Raw genomic sequence first — 18,366 nt, forward strand, 5'->3', positions numbered from 1 at the left:
TTGCCAGCGCGGGCGCTAGGTAGTGTGCGGGGGTCTGATTCAAGTCGAGGGTTGGTCTAGCCCTAGGAGGCGTGTCAGCCTCCGGTTCCGGCGGGGTTAAGGCCTTCTGGTGCTCTCGCTGCTTGGAAGCCTTGGCTGTTTGCCGTGCTATTACTGCTCGGGTGGTCACCGACACCATGGGTGGCTCAAGAGGGATGTAGGTCGTTGGACCCACCTGATCTGCCAGTGTTTCCTGGCGTCCCGGTTCTGCTGGTGAAGCCGGGGATCCGGTCTGCACGCCTTTTTGGCTCTGTTGCAGCCGGGAAACTTCTGTACGCAGTCGGGCTAATTCTGTTTGGCAGACCTGGGCTTGTCGATGCAGGCCCAGGTTGGCCTGCAGCATAGCTTGACAGCTGTTGCGCAGTCTGCCTATCTGCGTCCGGTAGACAGTGGTCTGCCGCTGATGCGCAGCGTCCTGCACATGGAATCTGCGATTTTGCAGAAAGAAAAGAATTCCCAATGGAATTATTAGGACCGCTAGTGTTAGCATTACAATGCTAAATTCATCTGCTCCTCCTGTGGGCGGGCAGATGAGAGAGGCGGCTACCGCTTGCAAGTCGGTGGCGGCCGTCAAGAAAGCTTCAGCGCTGACCATCTTGTGGCAGCGCGGGCTCATCGCGATGAGTCAAGCAGCTGTTTTACTGCTGTCAATTTTAAGCAAAAGGTGTGTGCACTCACCGTGTTGCTATGGCATCAATGCCGTCAATGCCCACAGTTACTAATCCTAATTAAAGAATGGCCCAAATGTGACAGTCTCTCTGTGAGTTAGCTGCCAATTGCATGCAGTTAGTTTGACATCTGTCAGCTGTCACTCGGCTGGTGTCTGCTGTCAGTGTCATCAGGTGCAGGTGTCTGCCTGTCTTTCGCATGCAAATTCACTGTGACTGGTGGTCACAGGGCTTTGTTTACACTTTGTCTCTGGCTCTGGAGGAGACAGGGTGAATGTTTTTGAATGCTAATGTGAGGGGGGGGCAGCCTGACTTCCCCCCACCCTTTGCCAGTGTGGCTTTCAAATTAGCATCAAAGGTTCCACTTAAAAATGCGCAGCGCTGTCTATTTACTTCTGTTAAAGTCACTCTCTGATAGATGGAACAATTGCTATCTCTCACAATTTAGGTTGAAGGCACAGTGGGAAACAGTTTGTTAACTGTGGTTTCTAACATAAAAATGGAATCAAGGATTTTAAACTGAGCTGTTGTCTTTGGGACTGTTTTGCTCAGAAATATTCAATACAAATCCTAACTTGTGTTAAGATTATGGGAAGATTCCATATTTTATGATTAGAGTTCCTTTAGTGTCTTCTGACGCATGTGATTTGCTTGGCAAAGCGCTATAGAAAACCTGATTTTGGAAAAATTTGAAAAACTTTGATTTTTCAAAAATTTATGAATTTTTATTATTCATGCATATCATATCTGTGGAAATACTGATATTAGAAGCCTCAAATGGGGCGTCATTTATGTTGTGCTCGCAGGAGCTGGTTTGGTTATGAAATATGATTATTAATAATTATGAATTATTAATATTCATAAATTTATTAGATTTGACAGAAAATATTGTATTCTCTGTAAGATTCGGGGCACCACTGTAGTTAAGGCTACAGACCTGTCTACAAGTCAAGTTATGACTTGTTTAGACACCAAACCAAATTGTCATATCAGTCTCATAATGATATAGTGTACATTGTACAGTTAATTGAAGGTCAAAGTTCGTAAGCTTCTGTCACAGATTTCCACAGATAAAATACCTCATGAATAACCACCAAGATTCATAGCATTATGTAATAAAAAGATTTAATAAATCACAATATCAATTGACATTAACATAATGATTAAAATATCAGTTCATCACATTTACTTTTATGACTAATACTCTACCACATCTATCGCTGATAACTAATATGAATCAACATTATATCACTGTGTGTGTGTGTGTGTGGGTGTGTGTGTGCGATGATTTCCGTCTGCCGGTCCGAAGCAGGCTTGAATGTGTGTGTGTGTGTGTTAATTAGTACTTGTGTGTGTGTGTGTGTGTGTGTGTGTGTGTGTGTGTGAGAGAGAGGAGGAGGGAGGAGAGGGCGGAGTGTCTTATGTCACCCCAGGATTGGCTGAGGGGCGAGCTGATCGTGTTAAGACCGCCTCCGTTTCAAAATGGCGGTTTTGCCGAATTTAGGAAGGGACTGTTTAGCCTGGATCACTCGGTGTGAGTGACTGATCAAACTCTCTAATTCAGCTTAACTGTATTCTTGCGGGTAGACATTCTGAACATCTCTAGACCGTTCCAAGCTTAGCCCTCCCGGTTGAACGGGCTCAGCTGGGAGGCCGAGAGAGTGGGGGAGGGTGAGAGGGAGAGGGAGAGAGGAGAGTGGCCCGCTGATGGCCGCCAAGTTCTTCTGAACTTAGCGCTCACCTTCAGGCGTCTATATCATTCAACAGTGTGCGAAACATTGTACATCAACATACAGGATACTGTAATCAACACATACATGGTAATGCATTTTAACCCTAACTGCCCAGAACCATTAAACCATAAACTCTCACGTGGGTTCCACTGTTGAGCGGGATCCTGTTGGTTGGGGAGAGTTGTCCTACGCGCGGTGGGCTCAGGCGCAGTAGGGAGGATGGCTTTGGTTTGTGGGAGCGATGGCCTGCAGCGCCGTTCACCCTGGCCTGGGGAAGCGTACAGCGGACGTCTGATGGGGGTTGATGATGCCGGGGGTTGACGTGCAGTCTCTCTGCTCGTTGAGTCGAGGGTCATGCTGTGCTCTGTGGTCCTTCTTTGTGGCTGGTTGCAAGCCACGGTCTGTCTTGGGCGTCTTTCGTCTGCAGCAGTTGGTTGGCCCTGCTGCGGTGTGGCTCTTCTGCTTCTTCTGCTCCTCTTGGTCTGCTGAGCGGTCTGCTCGCGGTACGTTCTTGTTGTCGGCTTTTGCGGTCCAGCTGGGCTTCTCTGGGCAAGGAGAGCGGCTGGTCTACGCGCGAGTTTGAAAGCACAGGAAGGGCTTTTCCGTGCGACTTATAACACTAAACCGACTTAAATTAAACTGAGATTAAGTGGAACTATCTCAGTTTACGCATGCTATGTCTCGTGGGACTTACGGCGGGCCTTTCAGCCGATTTCTGGTGCTGCTGTGTGCTCGGAGTCCTCTGGGCCCTGGTCAGGCTGCAGGGCTCGGTCCCTCTGGGCCTGGTCGCCTGCCGGGGGTGCAGAGAGCGGGGGAGGGGAGCCGGCTTCCTGGCCCCTCCAACCCTTGGTTCCGCTGCGTGCGATAGCTTACTGTAGACTCATAGTTAAAACTGTTTCCCAACAGTTTTGTTGGAGATTACATATTAAAATGAGCATGCATGGTGGCCAATCACATCGTTCGGTGAGTTGGGCTGTGCCCAGCCTACTTTGTGTTATTTGAGTGGGCTCAACCCATTCTGTAAGTTCAACTGAAAGGTCTCTCTGTTCACCTTTCGGTTGTGGGGCACTTGGTCTTTGAAGCTCCGGGAGGTGTTAAACGTCCTGGGGGTTGAGGGATAAAAAACAATGGCAAGCCCTTCCAGGCTCTGCATCCAGCTGTGCTGGTATCTGGAGGGTGTGACCCAGCCATTTGGTTCTCCCTCCAGCAGGAATGTCAAGACAAAGAAGAGAGCCTGTTACATCATGATATGTTCATTCATATTTCTCATGATACAGTACAGTCCATAATGTGTCGATCACAACAGTCGTTTTACACTACAACAGACAGAAACACAGGCATAAACACTGAACTTATTATTATTATTATGGAAAACCAGATTATGATGAAAATCAAACACTTTTGAAGAGAGAGAGTATGAAATAAGATTAGAGCTGGGAAGCACAAACTGTTTTGTTGGTGGTATAAACACAAGACAGCCAAATCCAACAATTTCGAAAATCCATTTCTTGCCACCAGGGGGTGCTGCAGCACCCTCAGCACCCACCTTCCAGCTCCCTTCCCCCACTCTGGGAAAAAGCTCTGAGCAGGTAGAAGGGGGCGCGGCCGCGCAGTGGGTGGGGTGGTATGGATTAGGGACCATGGTGAAAGTGCTGCAGCCCGGGCAGCCAGAAAGCCAGAATTAGAAAAATGATTTCACTATTATTTAAAGACTTAAGACGTTGTTCTTCTTATTTTTGTCTACTATTGTAAAATAATAGTAGGCCTATTATCATGAAAAAGTACTTGTAATTCTTTCTTTTTTTTCTTTTTTTTTACCCTCTCTGGCGCCCCTAACGGCTCAAGCGCCCTTAGCATTTGTCTAGTTCGCCTAATGGACGGCACGCCACTGGAGCTACTTGCAAGTACATTTAGCACATTTGACCAGTATTATATTATTTATTTAACATTATTTAACACGTTAAGTGCCATAGCCGAGATAATTCGTCTTACATAATCCAACGCTTGAGTGCCAGAGCCGAGTTTACTCGTCTTACATAAACATTTTTTTTTTTTGACGGTGGGACATCAATCAACAACTTTTACATCTTCGAGATCACTATTGGAGCAAGAGAATGTGTATAATCTATTTTACCGACCCACTAAGTGTTGACAGTGCTCCCGCAGACGACCGAAATCAAAGAAAAAACTGCCGCGGGAGCAAGCCATTCAAGGAAATGGCGAGGCGATTTTACAGTAATCCATTTCAGACTTGTCCTGCCCGAGAGCGGCCGCGCGCAGGCAGCAGCACACAGAGAGCGGAGAGCGATTTGCAAAATAGATTATAGGTGAAACACACTTTGAAACACCTCAGAAAGGCCAGAATCAACATCTGCCCATCGCCCACGCATTCCCCGGCCCATCTTGACTCGCACAAGGAGCGTCCGCACGCAGGCAAGCAGGCAGGCAGGCACGCAGGCAGGCAGGCAGGCAGCAGCAACGCGCTTCTGACACGCCCGCTACTAGAGCCAGGAGGAAGGAGGAGAAGACACACGGAGGGAGGAGTTTGAATGAGAGGGGTGTTTCCTGTTGTTATGGAGGAAATTACTGTTCAAAACTATTGTTTAGAATGTCTGACGGTCTTACTGATGCCAAAAATGAATGGTTAAAGTGACTGTTTCACAAAAAGCCATTTATCTCTGAATAAATTTCCAGACGCTGAAACCATGCTGTACTCAACGGCTAATATCTACATAACTACTAACTCTGCAAACTAACTCTTTTAGACAGAGAAAGCACACATTCTATTAGTTATTTTTAGATGATTGGTGTTCATGAATTCTTAACAGAAAATAATCCTCGGCTGTTGTAAAATGAGCCAGAATCGTCAAAAACACCCCTGGCACAACTTACCTACAGGGTTGAAAACATGGCTGGCACTCAATGTGTTAATAATGTTATAAGCAAGGAATAATCAACTAGGTGTGCGTTAAATGGTTTTAATGCATGACATGGAGGCGGCGGAGGGTGGTTGCCTCCGCAAAGTGCATTCAAATCGTTTAACGCACACCTAGGAGTTGATTATCGCGTTTATACCATGGTATAATTTGCCAACAATATCAAATAAAAGCATTCACAATTTTTTGGAGAAGTTTAGAAATCAAAATCTAATGTTTTTCACAAGCCATATTTACTAACTAATATTAGTAAATGGTTGATGAAGATATTCATTAACATGTATCCCATGAAGTTGAGGTTTGCTGGTTCCTTTATCTTCGTGTGGCCCTAACCTATAAATGCATGTTATAAACATTACTTAACTATAATTAATAATTTATTCATGCTCTTTGTGACCCTTATTGTAAAGTTGAAAACATTTATCCCTTAAGTAATACTTCATAAAAGCATAAGAGTGCTGAATAAGCATTACTTAACTGTAATTAACCATTTATTAATGCTCTTTGTGACCCTTATGGTAAAGTTGAAAACATATATCCCTTAAGTAACCCATCCTCTCTGGGCCCTGACCATAGACTATATATAGCCCTGACAGAAGATCAAACATTTACTAATTCACTATACCTAAATTAACATGTAACCCTTAATAAATGTTAACAAGAGACATTTAAGTTATTTAATTTTATTTTTGTATGAATTAACTGTTAATGCTTTTAATGTATTAACTAATGTTAATAGCAACTTTAGAAACTATTAAACAATCAAATAAATTCATACCTTAGTTAACATGAACACCATTAGTAAATGATTACTAGACACATTAGTTGACGTTAATTAAGGGTTAATAAATGCATATTAAGTATTAACTAAGCATTAATTAAATTAATGTACCCTTATTGTAAATTGTTACTGTTTTGGGGACTAAAAAAACTTCACCCGTCCTCACCCGGGGTGAGTAGATACTGTAATGACTGAATTTTCATTTTTAATTGAACTGATCCTTTAATATGGCAGTTTGTAAGTATTTGAGTGATCTTGGCACTTGACACTTGACACTTGACTTGACACTGTATCTTGGCACGCCTGACATGTTGTCACTTCAAGAAGTTTGCAGCAACAAATGAGAGCGAGCGTGAACCTCAGTGCTGCTGGTGGGAACCGCTTCACCCCGAGGTGAGATGTGAGATCTGTTTCTGCATGCCTCCTCTAAGGTCTGACACGAGGCACTCTAAATGTGGGGAAACAAACAATGATGTGTAAAATGGATGAACACAGTGAACATGCCCCTGCTCCCCTGCATACCTCTTGTTGTTATGTAACTGAACCCTGGCAGACAGGATGTGTATGTGGGGGGGGGGGGTTCAGCCTGGACCCCCTGAAAAGGCCTGAGTCATGGAAAAACACTTCAGTGTCATGTCATGTCAAATGTCGGCGCTTAGACTGGGGGCGGAGCTTGGCATTGTGCGTGCACTGCAAAAAATGTCCATCTTAACGAGTGGTTTAGCCTCATACCTTCAAATCATATTTTCCATAAACCAAGAGAAAAAGGCTAAATCACTGCAAAGAAAATGGCACTTGATCCAGATTCTTGAAACAAGTTAAGATGAAATGGAAGCAAGTGAAATGATCAAGCCCCACTGGCAGATCCATACCCCCCCCCCCCCCACACACACACACACACACAGACTTATTTTAAGAAAAATTATGTGACATGTTTCATGTGACAGATTGACAGATGCCCCCTCTCCAACACTGCAACCGGGTCTGGGTCTCACCTTTCTAATAATAGACCGGTCCAATTGGGTCCGACGCCAAGCACACATTTTCCGGGTCCATTAGGGTCCGGGTCCATCATTTTGGACCCGTGAAGACGGGATATCATTCAAATCTGCAAAGAAGCACCAACATTTGACTGACTTATGTCATTCTTTTGAAAAATCCCATTAGTCATGTCAATTTCAAAATGGCTGCCATTTTAAAAGATGACTGCCATTTCACTTTGTTTAACCATTAACTGGGGGGTACGGTGGTGCAGTGGTAAGCGCTGTCGCCTCACAGCTCGAAGGTCCTGAGTTCGATTCCCACCTGGGACACTGTGAACGCTGAAGGAATGCGTGCCCGTCCGCATGTCCTCGAGTGCCCCCCGCCCGGGTGGGATCGTCAAAAGGGCCTTTCTGTGTGGAGTTTGCATGTTCTCCCCGTGCCTCCCGGGGGTTTCCTTCATATATGAACCCCCTTCACCAAAACATGCAATATCCTGGTTGCTAATGTGCTTCCTCCTCTGGTCGTTACGGGCGCCTGTTCAGAGGGAGGGGAACTGGTTGGAATAGCGGGAACCTCCCACGTGCTATGTCCTACCGGTGAAGCTTCCTCTGTCAGGTGAAAAGAAGCAGCTGGCTAACTGCCCATGTCTCGGAGGAAGCATGGAGCCAGTTTCGGCTCTCCCCAGATCGGCAGAGGGTGGAGTAGCAACCAGGATAAATAAATTAAAATGAGCACAAATGGGGGATAAAAATGGGATAAAAAAATCGGGGGGGGGGGAAAAAAAAAAAAAAAAAAAAAAAAAACATAATTTCACTGTCCTTGGTGATTTTGATTATTCTGGTGTAAAATGACAGGTTTTAAATGTGTAAAATGTATTTATTTATTTATTTATACATCATAAATCCTTTTTATATCTCCTTCTGTCATTTACTCAAATATTTTTTTAAAGTAATGTGACAAATATGCATAACAACCAATAACAAAACTCCACAATACAACCCTCTTGCAGCAGGGGAGGCTGTACATCACTCATTTTTCTTTCAATGGCTGAAATATGGTAGAAGGAAGCTCCTTAGCTTCTCCAGAGTTATAAATCTGGCTTCTCTGTGGTCATAAATGTATGGTTTGATAGCAAGATAATTCATATTGGACAATTCACAAAGTTGTCCCCCAAAATAGTACCGGGCTGGAAATGGTGGCCATCTTGGGAAAGTGGCAGCCATCTTAATTTTTGCATGGCTAATATCAAAAGAACGATCCCCAAGGAGTATTTGAGCCAATTTTGCTAGCTACTTCTTTCCACTTGTGAATGATTTTCATGTAAAAATGCATTTAGCTGCTCCACTCATCCTGTAAATTCATTCAACCCAGAAGAGAAGGGTGAGTTTCTGAAGAGTTACTGTAATGCAGTGCAGACTGAAGTCTGCTAATACGCTAACAGTGTTTCTTAATAAACTAATGGTCAGTTTAGTGAATAGTTTGAAGTAGGGATGCTATGCACCGATATGAAAATATTGTCCCATACCGATTTTAACATTGCTGTTATGGCCGATAACCGATATTTACGGATGTCCATATGATCTGTATAAAACCACATTTCTATGATAATCAAATTTTGTACATACTGAAAAACATGTAAACACTGTGAAATTAAAAAAGTAATGCATTTCTTTATTTCCAAAACATTTGGAAAAGCCCATAAATCACAGATTTACCGCAATGTTTGCTCTCAATGTGAAAAATGTGCCTGATACCGATAACCGATATTAACATTGTAACATCGGCCGATACCGATATTATTCCCCATATATCGTGCATCCCTAGTTTGAAGTGAACTGGCAAGTTGAAACTGACAAACACATGTGCATTGTGTTCATTGATAAGATGAGTATTTCAATAAATTGCACTGATGAGTACAGCAAGACTCATACATATTGAATTATGAATAATAGAAGTGATTTATTATATGATGTTTTTATTAAGAATATAATCAACATTCATTTAACATACAAATATAAGAATTAACATTTGACGTGCAATAACCAGCTGCACAATAAATAGTACATAAATACTGAAATATATAATACTGAAATCTTTCACAGTTTTACAATGACATGGGAACCACTATATTATGCAACATTGTAGGCCTACAACACAGTATAAGAAATTACTACCTGTACAATAACATCAAAATAAGTCCTTTTCCAGCATAATCGATTCATTTAGTAGTAGAACAATATGTTCAATATAAATCTAATAAATAAATAATAAATAAATAAATAAATCTAAATAATTTGTCTGAAGGACATTACAGAACAAATCATGGATCATTACTTTTCAAATACAAAAGCACACACACAGTATACAACCACCAAACAGCCTAAAAAAAGGCTTTTCTCTCACTCGTAACTCAATAAAACAACATACAGTAGATTGATAGCCTTGACAGATGGCTTTTCATATTAACAGGTTTGATGCTAATGTGAATTATTCGCATTTTGACCAAAATTACAATGAATCACAATCAGATAGATGAAGATTGATTGTCCTGTAAATGGTAAATGTCCTGCTTTTATCCAAAGTGCTTTACAATCAGTAGGTACATTCACCCATTCATACACCGATGGTGGCAGGCTACCACGCAGGGTGCTGGCACACCAACGGGAGGGTTCAGTATCTTGCACAAGGACACTCCGACATGCAGACTGGAGGAGCCGGGAATCGAACCACCGACCTCTTTTATCCAAAACGATTAGTGGACAACCACTGTTAACGCCACTGTAACAAAGTGGATTCAGGGGAATTCTGCAGCAAAAAAGACAAAACAAGTAGTCCATGTTAAAAATCTGAAGTCTCTTTACCTGAAATTAGACACAGTGTCCTGTAAGTATGAATAAAGACACAGTGTCCTGTAAGTATGCAGTGAGCTTACCTGTGCTCTATATGAGGCTGTCAACACTTTTGCTTTTGTAGATCTGCGGCTGCTCCTCTATGTCTAAGCTGCTGGAAGACAAGACAACAGAAGATCAGAGCTTTGCAGTTGAACACAGTCATATAATTATACTCTGCAAAAAACAAAGAAGCAAAAAAGCAAAAGTCCAATCTAAGAGTGAACAGTTGCTTACCAGTAACTAACCTGTTCAGCTCAAAATGGTCTCTTTTCGGCTTGAGGCGTTTCAGCAGCCAGAGAGCCAGGGACAGACCCGATAAAGACGCAGCGCCTCCTACTGCCAGGCCCATGGTAGTGGGACTCAACTTAGAGGGAGCGGCTGTGGAAATAGAATCAAATGTGAGACATACGGCTTATTTTAACCATTCAAGGCTCACAGGTATGTAAAGCGAGTATTCCTCGTACATAATATTGGTTTATTTTACCTTGGCAAATGGGTTCCTCTTGGGTCCAGTTGCCAAGGCGACCACAGGTCACGACCTCGTGTCCGTGCAGTGTGTAGTCTTGGTTGCAGGTGAAGGAACATTGAGAGTTGTAGATCAGCTCGGCATCGGAGCAGTTGGTTTCACCATTAACAGGAGCCTTAAGCGAGGAGCACTTCACTGCTATAGGAGAAGACAGAGGGAATGAATGTGTTAACTAAAAACCTTATATGTTAAAGTTATATGAGGGATTACTGTTAGAGGCACAGATTTCTAACATGTTACCGTACCTTTGCAGGTAGGTCTGTCTGCGTTCCACTCTCCATCCTCCGAACACTGAACAGTGGGCGCCCCCTGCAGCGCAAAGCCTGCATCACAGCTGAAACTGCAGGTGGAGTCTGGGCGTAGGTCATTGAAGGGGTGGCTGCACTGGGTGAGCAGCTGAGAGCCTCCCTCTGGTTTCTGGCAGGTGATAGCTAACAGAGTCGAATGAGAGGAGACATTATATTCTGTGCCACAAATCCACAGGAAAACAAAGTTTGCATGAATCACATCGGATAAGATGATGGAATGCCATCTGAAGCACATGCTCACCTTCACAGCGAGGCATCTCCTCAGTCCACTGGGCTGCTGAGGTGCATGTGACTGTGCTGGGGCCCACCAGCCTGTAGCCTGCTGCACAGCTGAAGCTGCAGGTGTTTCCATAGATGCTCCTCAGCTCCACATCCTCTCCACAGCTCACAGCTCCGTTCTCTGGCTCCTGGAGGACTGGGCACTGGACAGCTGCAGAACACAAGGACAACAGAGGGCTTTAACAGTCAGCCTGTCAACAAATCTAATAGCTTTTCTAGTGTTGCTAATAGGCTAAAATGCAAAGCTGTACAGATTGCAGAAATTCAGATTTAAAAAAAGTATGCAACCTTACCAACGCAGAATGGCTGTGAGTCATTCCAAAGTCCTGATGCTTCACATTGCAGGCTGTTGGACTGAGGACCAACCAGTACATAGCCTTCCTCACAGGTAAACACACAGGTGGACTGGTAGCTGAAGGAGCTCAGAGGATGAGAGCACCCCATGAAGCCTCTCTCTGGTGTGGACGGCTGATTACACTGAACCACTGTAGGGAAGAGGACCATCAAAAACACATTATAACACAGTCCTTCCATCTGATAACTAAATACATACTTCACATATTATTACTTGAAATTACAGCATTGATTGACAGTGAGCGACTATGGTAAAAACTTTATAGGTTAAAGTTATATATGAGGGATTACTGTTAGAGGCACAGATTTATAGTATGTTACCGTACCTTTGCAGGTAGGTCTGTCTGCGTTCCACTCTCCATTCTGAGAACATTGAACAGTGGGCGCCCCCTGCAGGGCAAAGCCTGCATCACAGCTGAAACTGCAGGTGGAGTCTGGGCGTAGTTCATTGAAAGGGTGGCTGCACTGGGTGAGCAGGTGAGAGCCTTCCTCTGGTTTCTGGCAGGTGATAGCTAACAGAGTCAAATGAGAGGAGACATTATATTCTGAATGTGACACAAATCCACAGGAAAACAAAGTTTGCATGAATCACATCGATAAGATGATGGGATCTCATCTGAAGCACATGGTCACCTTCACAGCGAGGCATCTCCTCAGTCCACTGGGCTGCTGAGGTGCATGTGACTGTGCTGGGGCCCACCAGCCTGTAGCCTGCTGCACAGCTGAAGCTGCAGATGTTTCCATAGATGCTCCTCAGCTCCACATCCTCTCCACAGCTCACAGCTCCGTTCTCTGGCTCCTGGAGGACTGGGCACTGGACAGCTGCAGAACACAAGGACAACAGAGGGCTTTAACAGTCAGCCTGTCAACAAATCGAATAGCTTTTCTAGTGTTGCTAATAGGCTAAAATGCAAAGCTGCACATACGGTTCAGATTCTGATTTAAAGAAATAATGGGGTCGTACCAATGCAGAATGGCTGTGAGTCATTCCAAAGTCCTGATGCTTCACATTGCAGGCTGTTGGACTGAGGACCAACCAGTACATAGCCTTCCTCACAGGTAAACACACAGGTGGACTGGTAGCTGAAGGAGCTCAGAGGATGAGAGCACCCCATGAAGCCTCTCTCTGGTGTGGACGGCTCGTTACACTGAACCACTGTGGAGAAGAGGACCATCAAAAACACATTATAACACAGTCCTTCCATCTGATAACTAAATACATACTTCACATATTATTACTTGAAATTACAGCATTGATTGACAGTGAGCGACTATGGTAAAAACTTTATAGGTTAAAGTTATATGAGGGATTACTGTTAGAGGCACAGATTTATAGTATGTTACCGTACCTTTGCAGGTAGGTCTGTCTGCGTTCCACTCTCCATCCTCCGAACACTGAACAGTGGGCGCCCCCTGCAGCGCAAAGCCTGCATCACAGCTGAAACTGCAGGTGGACTCTGGGCGTAGTTCATTGAAGGGGTGGCTGCACTGGGTGAGCAGGTGAGAGCCTTCCTCTGGTTTCTGGCAGGTGATAGCTAACAGAGTCAAATGAGAGGAGACATTATATTCTGAATGTGACCTAAATCCACAGGAAAACAAAGTTTGGATGAATCACATCGATAAGATGATGGAATGCCATCTGAAGCACATGGTCACCTTCACAGCGAGGCATCTCCTCAGTCCACTGGGCTGCTGAGGTGCATGTGACTGTGCTGGGGCCCACCAGCCTGTAGCCTGCTGCACAGCTGAAGCTGCAGGTGTTTCCATAGATGCTCCTCAGCTCCACATCCTCTCCACAGCTCACAGCTCCGTTCTCTGGCTCCTGGAGGACTGGGCACTGGACAGCTGCAGAACACAAAGACAACAGAGGGCTTTAACAGTCAGCCTGTCAACAAATCTAATAGGTTTTCCAGTGTTGCTAATAGGCTAAAATGCAAAGCTGCACATACGGTTCAGATTCTGATTAAAGAAATGATGGGGTCGTACCAATGCAGAATGGCTGTGAGTCATTCCAAAGTCCTGATGCTTCACATTGCAGGCTGGTGGACTGAGGACCAACCAGTACATAGCCTTCCTCACAGGTAAACACACAGGTGGACTGGTAGCTGAAGGAGCTCAGAGGATGAGAGCACCCCATGAAGCCTCTCTCTGGTGTGGACGGCTCGTTACACTGAACCACTGTGGAGAAGAGGACCATCAAAAACACATTCTAACACAGTCCTTCCATCTGATAACTAAATACATACTTCACATATTATTACTTGAAATTACAGCATTGATTGACAGTGAGCGACTACCGGTATGTTAAAAACTTCATATGTTAAAGTTATATGAGGGATTACTGTTAGAGGCACAGATTTATGTAAGGGATAATGTATTGTGAGCCGGTGATTACTGGCGAAATAATGACCGACAGGTGATTGATTGAGCCCGACGCGCAGCGGAGGGCTTAATCATTCACCTGAAGGTCATTATTTCCAGTAATCACCGGCTCACATTATCCCGCTTAGAACACGGCCTACAACTAAATTATTTCAGTAATCTGACAAAAATAATTATTCAAATAGATTTTTTAATAGCGTTTTCAACGACAAAGCGGTTTCATTCGTAATTGGCACACAATGACACCACAGCTGCAACTGGTTGGCCTAATTAGTAGTGTCTGCAGACAAAATGCTCTTATCAACTGATTAATCCAGGTGTGGCAGAGCAGCGGTCGGTTGTCGAGAAATAATGACCGGTGAATCTTGTTGATTGACTAATCAGAATCGAGTATTCAAGAGAGCCGTGTTCTAAAGTATGTTACCCTACCTTTGCAGGTAGGTCTGTCTGCGTTCCACTCTCCATCCTCAGAACACTGAATAGTAGGCGCCCCCTGCAGCGCAAAGCCTGCATCACAGCTGAAACTGCAGGTGGAGTCTGGGCGTAGTTCATTGAAGGGGTGGCTGCACTGGGTGAGCAGGTGAGAGCCTCCCTCTGGTTTCTGGCAGGTGATAGCTAACAGAGTCAAATGAGAGGAGACATTATATTCTGAATGTGACACAAATCCACAGGAAAACAAAGTTTGCATGAATCACATCGGATAAGATGATGGGATGTCATATGAAGCACATGCTCACCTTCACAGCGAGGCATCTCCTCAGTCCACTGGGCTGCTGAGGTGCATGTGACTGTGCTGGGACCCACCAGCCTGTAGCCTGCTGCACAGCTGAAGCTGCAGATGTTTCCATAGATGTTCCTCAGCTCCACATCCTCTCCACAGCTCACAGCTCCGTTCTCTGGCTCCTGGAGGACTGGGCATTGGACAGCTGCAGAACACAAGGACAACAGAGGGCTTTAACAGTCAGCCTGTCTGTCAACAAATCTAGTGTTGCTAATAGGCTAAAATGCAAAGCTGAACAGATTGCAGAAATTCAGATTTAAAAAGATTATGCAACCGTACCAACGCAGAATGGCTGTGAGTCATTCCAAAGTCCTGATGCTTCACATTGCAGGCTGTTGGACTGAGGACCAACCAGTACATAGCCTTCCTCACAGGTAAACACACAGGTGGACTGGTAGCTGAAGGAGCTCAGAGGATGAGAGCACCCCATGAAGCCTCTCTCTGGTGTGGACGGCTCGTTACACTGAACCACTGTGGAGAAGAGGACCATCAAAAACACATTCTAACACAGTCCTTCCATCTGATAACTAAATACATACTTCACATATTATTACTTGAAATTACAGCATTGATTGACAGTGAGCGACTATGTTAAAAACTTCATATGTTAAAGTTATATGAGGGATTACTGTTAGAGGCACAGATTTATAGTATGTCACCCTACCTTTGCAGGTAGGTCTGTCTGCGTTCCACTCTCCATTCTCAGAACATTGAACAGTGGGCGCCCCCTGCAGCACAAAGCCTTCCTCACAGGAAAACACACAGGTGGACTGGTAGCTGAAGGAGCTCAGAGGATGAGAGCACCCCATGAAGCCTCTCTCTGGTGTGGACGGCTCGTTACACTGAACCACTGTGGGGAAGAGGACCATCAAAAACACATTCTAACACAGTCCTTCCATCTGATAACTAAATACATACTCCACAAATTATTAATGCAGCAATGATGGGCAATATCGTCTTTGTGATGTGAAAATAGTGATAGATCGCAAAAAATAATATTTTTACACACAAAGAAAGCACAGACGTTGTTGTTTGGTTTCTTATAATATGTCTGAACTTACGCTGACAGGTAGGAGGTTGCTGGGACCAGTTCCCCGAGGCAGCGCACCTCATGGGGGCGGCTGTACTCAGCTGGTACCCGTCCTCGCAGGAGTACTGGCATGAGGAGTCATAGCAGTAGTCTCCATGCTTATGGGAACAATTGACACTTGCTTTGTCGGGGACCGTCACCTCGTCTTTCTCACACCGAACAACTGCAACAACACAGAAAACCAAGAAGGCAGGTTTAGATGTGACTGTCCTCTTTACTGTCACGGAGACATTAAGAAAGTGCAACATCACTGTGTTTTCTTACCGTGCTCACACTTCTCTCCGTAGAAGCCGTCAAAGCACTCACACTTGTGGCTGTTAATAGTCTCTAGACATTCTCCGTGGCCAGAGTAGCATGAGTCATTCTTACAGGCAGCTGGGGAACGAAAAGAGAGGTTACTGTCAACTGGCCTGCAATAAAAATCTAGCGTTTTCTGTAATCTTCAAAAACACCATCACTGAACAGTTTGAAGTTCTCAAATGAAGTCCTGATAATAACTCATTTTCTGCTCACCTGTGTAGCACAGAGCTGTCTTATTTTTTCGACAGTTCTCATCGTTCCACTTGCCCGCATCCATCTCCCTCTTAATGTACATCTCCACACAGTCTTCGTTATTCTTTCCGGTCTTTCCGTTGTTTGGTTCGCCGATTGCCCAGTTGGTTGCTTCCGCGGTCAGACTCTTGTTGGTGCCGACCCAGGTCCAGACACCTTGGATCTTGCGGATCCCAATCCAGTAGTATCCTCTGACCTGCTTGGGCAGCAAGCCGTTGAGATGGGCGATCTCCTCCTGGTTCTGGATGGCCACCATGTCTGTGTAGTGCTCCCGGCACCAGCTTCTGGCTTTGTCCCAGTCCATCAATCCGCCAGAGTAGTGGTAGGACCAGCACTCGACACTCGTCCACATGCACAGCACTGTGGAAGAAGGAGGACAGAGATGCATATTAGATGTTAGACGAATAAAGATGAATTATACAAAGTGAATATCTGGGGGGAAAACAGTTGGGAGAGTGCGATGCTAAAGGTGATATTTAGATTTGACATACTTGAGTAAAGAAAACTGAGGGTTATCCATGAGGTAGAGATCTCGGATCCACGGGCTTGCTGTAATCCAAAGTACAACTTCTGTAAATAATAAATAACAAATAAAGAAAGTCAACATTCATAATTTCAAGCAAGCATTGAAGGCATGTTCACTCAATGGAAAATTCAAAGCAGTTCAAATTGTAATTTGCTCATGTATCTCATTTGATTGTTCCACACTACTCACCATTGTAAGTGTATGTGTGATAATCCTGGAGTCAGAGTCAGACTGCTACAGTGTTTCTTCTTCTTCTTCTAGTCTGAGAGCGTCTGTGTTTTCTCTCTGTCGCTCTGCCTCTGTTATACTCACTCGTCCTCAGGGCCCCGGTCCATTATTCTTGGAAAAACGCCCGGCTGGGAAACCCCAGCCCACCCGGGCTACCTTGGAAATTTTCCCTCTGTGTCCAATCCGCTTTCACGAAAATGTGAAGCAGAGGAATCCAATTGGTTCAGCTGGAATTCCATTGTTATCATTATCTTGAATACATACTACTGCATCTCTGCAGTCTATAGCTCTAACCCTGACCTTATAAGGTACCCAATTCCAATTTTTAAACCTCACCGCACGACCATATGACCCTAATAATGAAGCCTAACGGGCATTTAATAGTCATAGACCCTTTCACACTTAAAGTCGAGCTGAACTCATAAATGACTTTTCTTTTCTTTTAGTTCAAATACCTGGGTATGCAGTGCACCTATTTAATAATGTATGCAAACAAAATCACAAGTCTAATTTCTTTAGTTTTTCACACTTTTTCACATCAAAAGTTCATTTTTCAAGATTTCATTGATAACAGTAATGTACAGTTTGCTGACGTCACCCAGTACTATCAAATTTCTACCCCATTTCAACCAATCATATCACGACATGCAGCTGTCAATCAAATCTTCATTTCAGGATAATTTTCTCTTCCAAATGAAGTAGAAAATGGCGCCTAGTGCCTGTCATCTGGCAGAATTCCTATCCCATAAACTAACTACTAACTTGGCCAATTGTGAAACACTGATCGTCATTTGCTACCATTTTCTGACATTTCATAGACCAAACAACTAATCGATTAATCAAGAAAATAATCAACAGATTAATCGATTATGAAAAAGATTAATCGATTATGAAAATAATCGTTAGTTGCAGCCCTCGTGCGCAAATATGATAGGCCAGGGCCGTGCAGAGACCCTTAGAGAGGCAGGGGCTCAAAAGTGAAAAAAGGGCACAACACCGCGGCGCGGGGCGGTTTCACTGTTGCTGACCCGCCAGTCAGTCGGAGCTCGGCCGCTGGGCAGGATGTCAAAGGCATAACCTGCCCTGCCCATCTCTGCCTCTGATTGGCGCAGGAGATGAGGAGAGATGCAGGATAGCATAGCCAAGCGAATGTGATTGGATCAACAACGTTTGACGCTAGGCCAATCAGAGGCAGGGAAGGGCGGGTCATGCCTTCGCCTTCCTGGGGGAAAAAATATTGCGCACGTCACAGAGACGCAGACGATTACTTAACTTCCGGTTGAAAGGTCAACATGTGTAAACTGTCCG

General features: G+C 44.4%; 1 protein-coding gene across 1 annotated transcript; it reads right to left on the reverse strand.

The window, feature by feature from the left end:
- Positions 1 to 9,211: 9,211 nt before the first annotated feature.
- Positions 9,212 to 18,149, reverse strand: sele (selectin E; the record flags this gene model as incomplete). The annotated part of the gene is made up of 21 exons (XM_083647329.1): positions 9,212 to 9,946; positions 10,074 to 10,144; positions 10,278 to 10,410; positions 10,517 to 10,696; positions 10,804 to 10,989; positions 11,108 to 11,296; positions 11,439 to 11,630; positions 11,826 to 12,011; positions 12,133 to 12,321; positions 12,464 to 12,655; positions 12,849 to 13,034; positions 13,156 to 13,344; positions 13,486 to 13,677; positions 14,311 to 14,496; positions 14,619 to 14,807; positions 14,987 to 15,133; positions 15,327 to 15,512; positions 15,724 to 15,915; positions 16,017 to 16,127; positions 16,266 to 16,664; positions 18,077 to 18,149. 20 exons carry the CDS (start codon positions 18,147 to 18,149, stop codon positions 10,081 to 10,083), a joined length of 3,561 nt encoding a protein of 1,186 aa, XP_083503455.1. The 3' UTR covers positions 9,212 to 9,946; positions 10,074 to 10,080.
- Between the last annotated feature and the right edge of the window lie 217 nt (positions 18,150 to 18,366).

This window comes from Poromitra crassiceps (assembly GCF_964638095.1).
Source record: "Poromitra crassiceps genome assembly, chromosome: 12".
Classification (NCBI taxonomy): Eukaryota; Metazoa; Chordata; class Actinopteri; order Beryciformes; family Melamphaidae; genus Poromitra; species Poromitra crassiceps.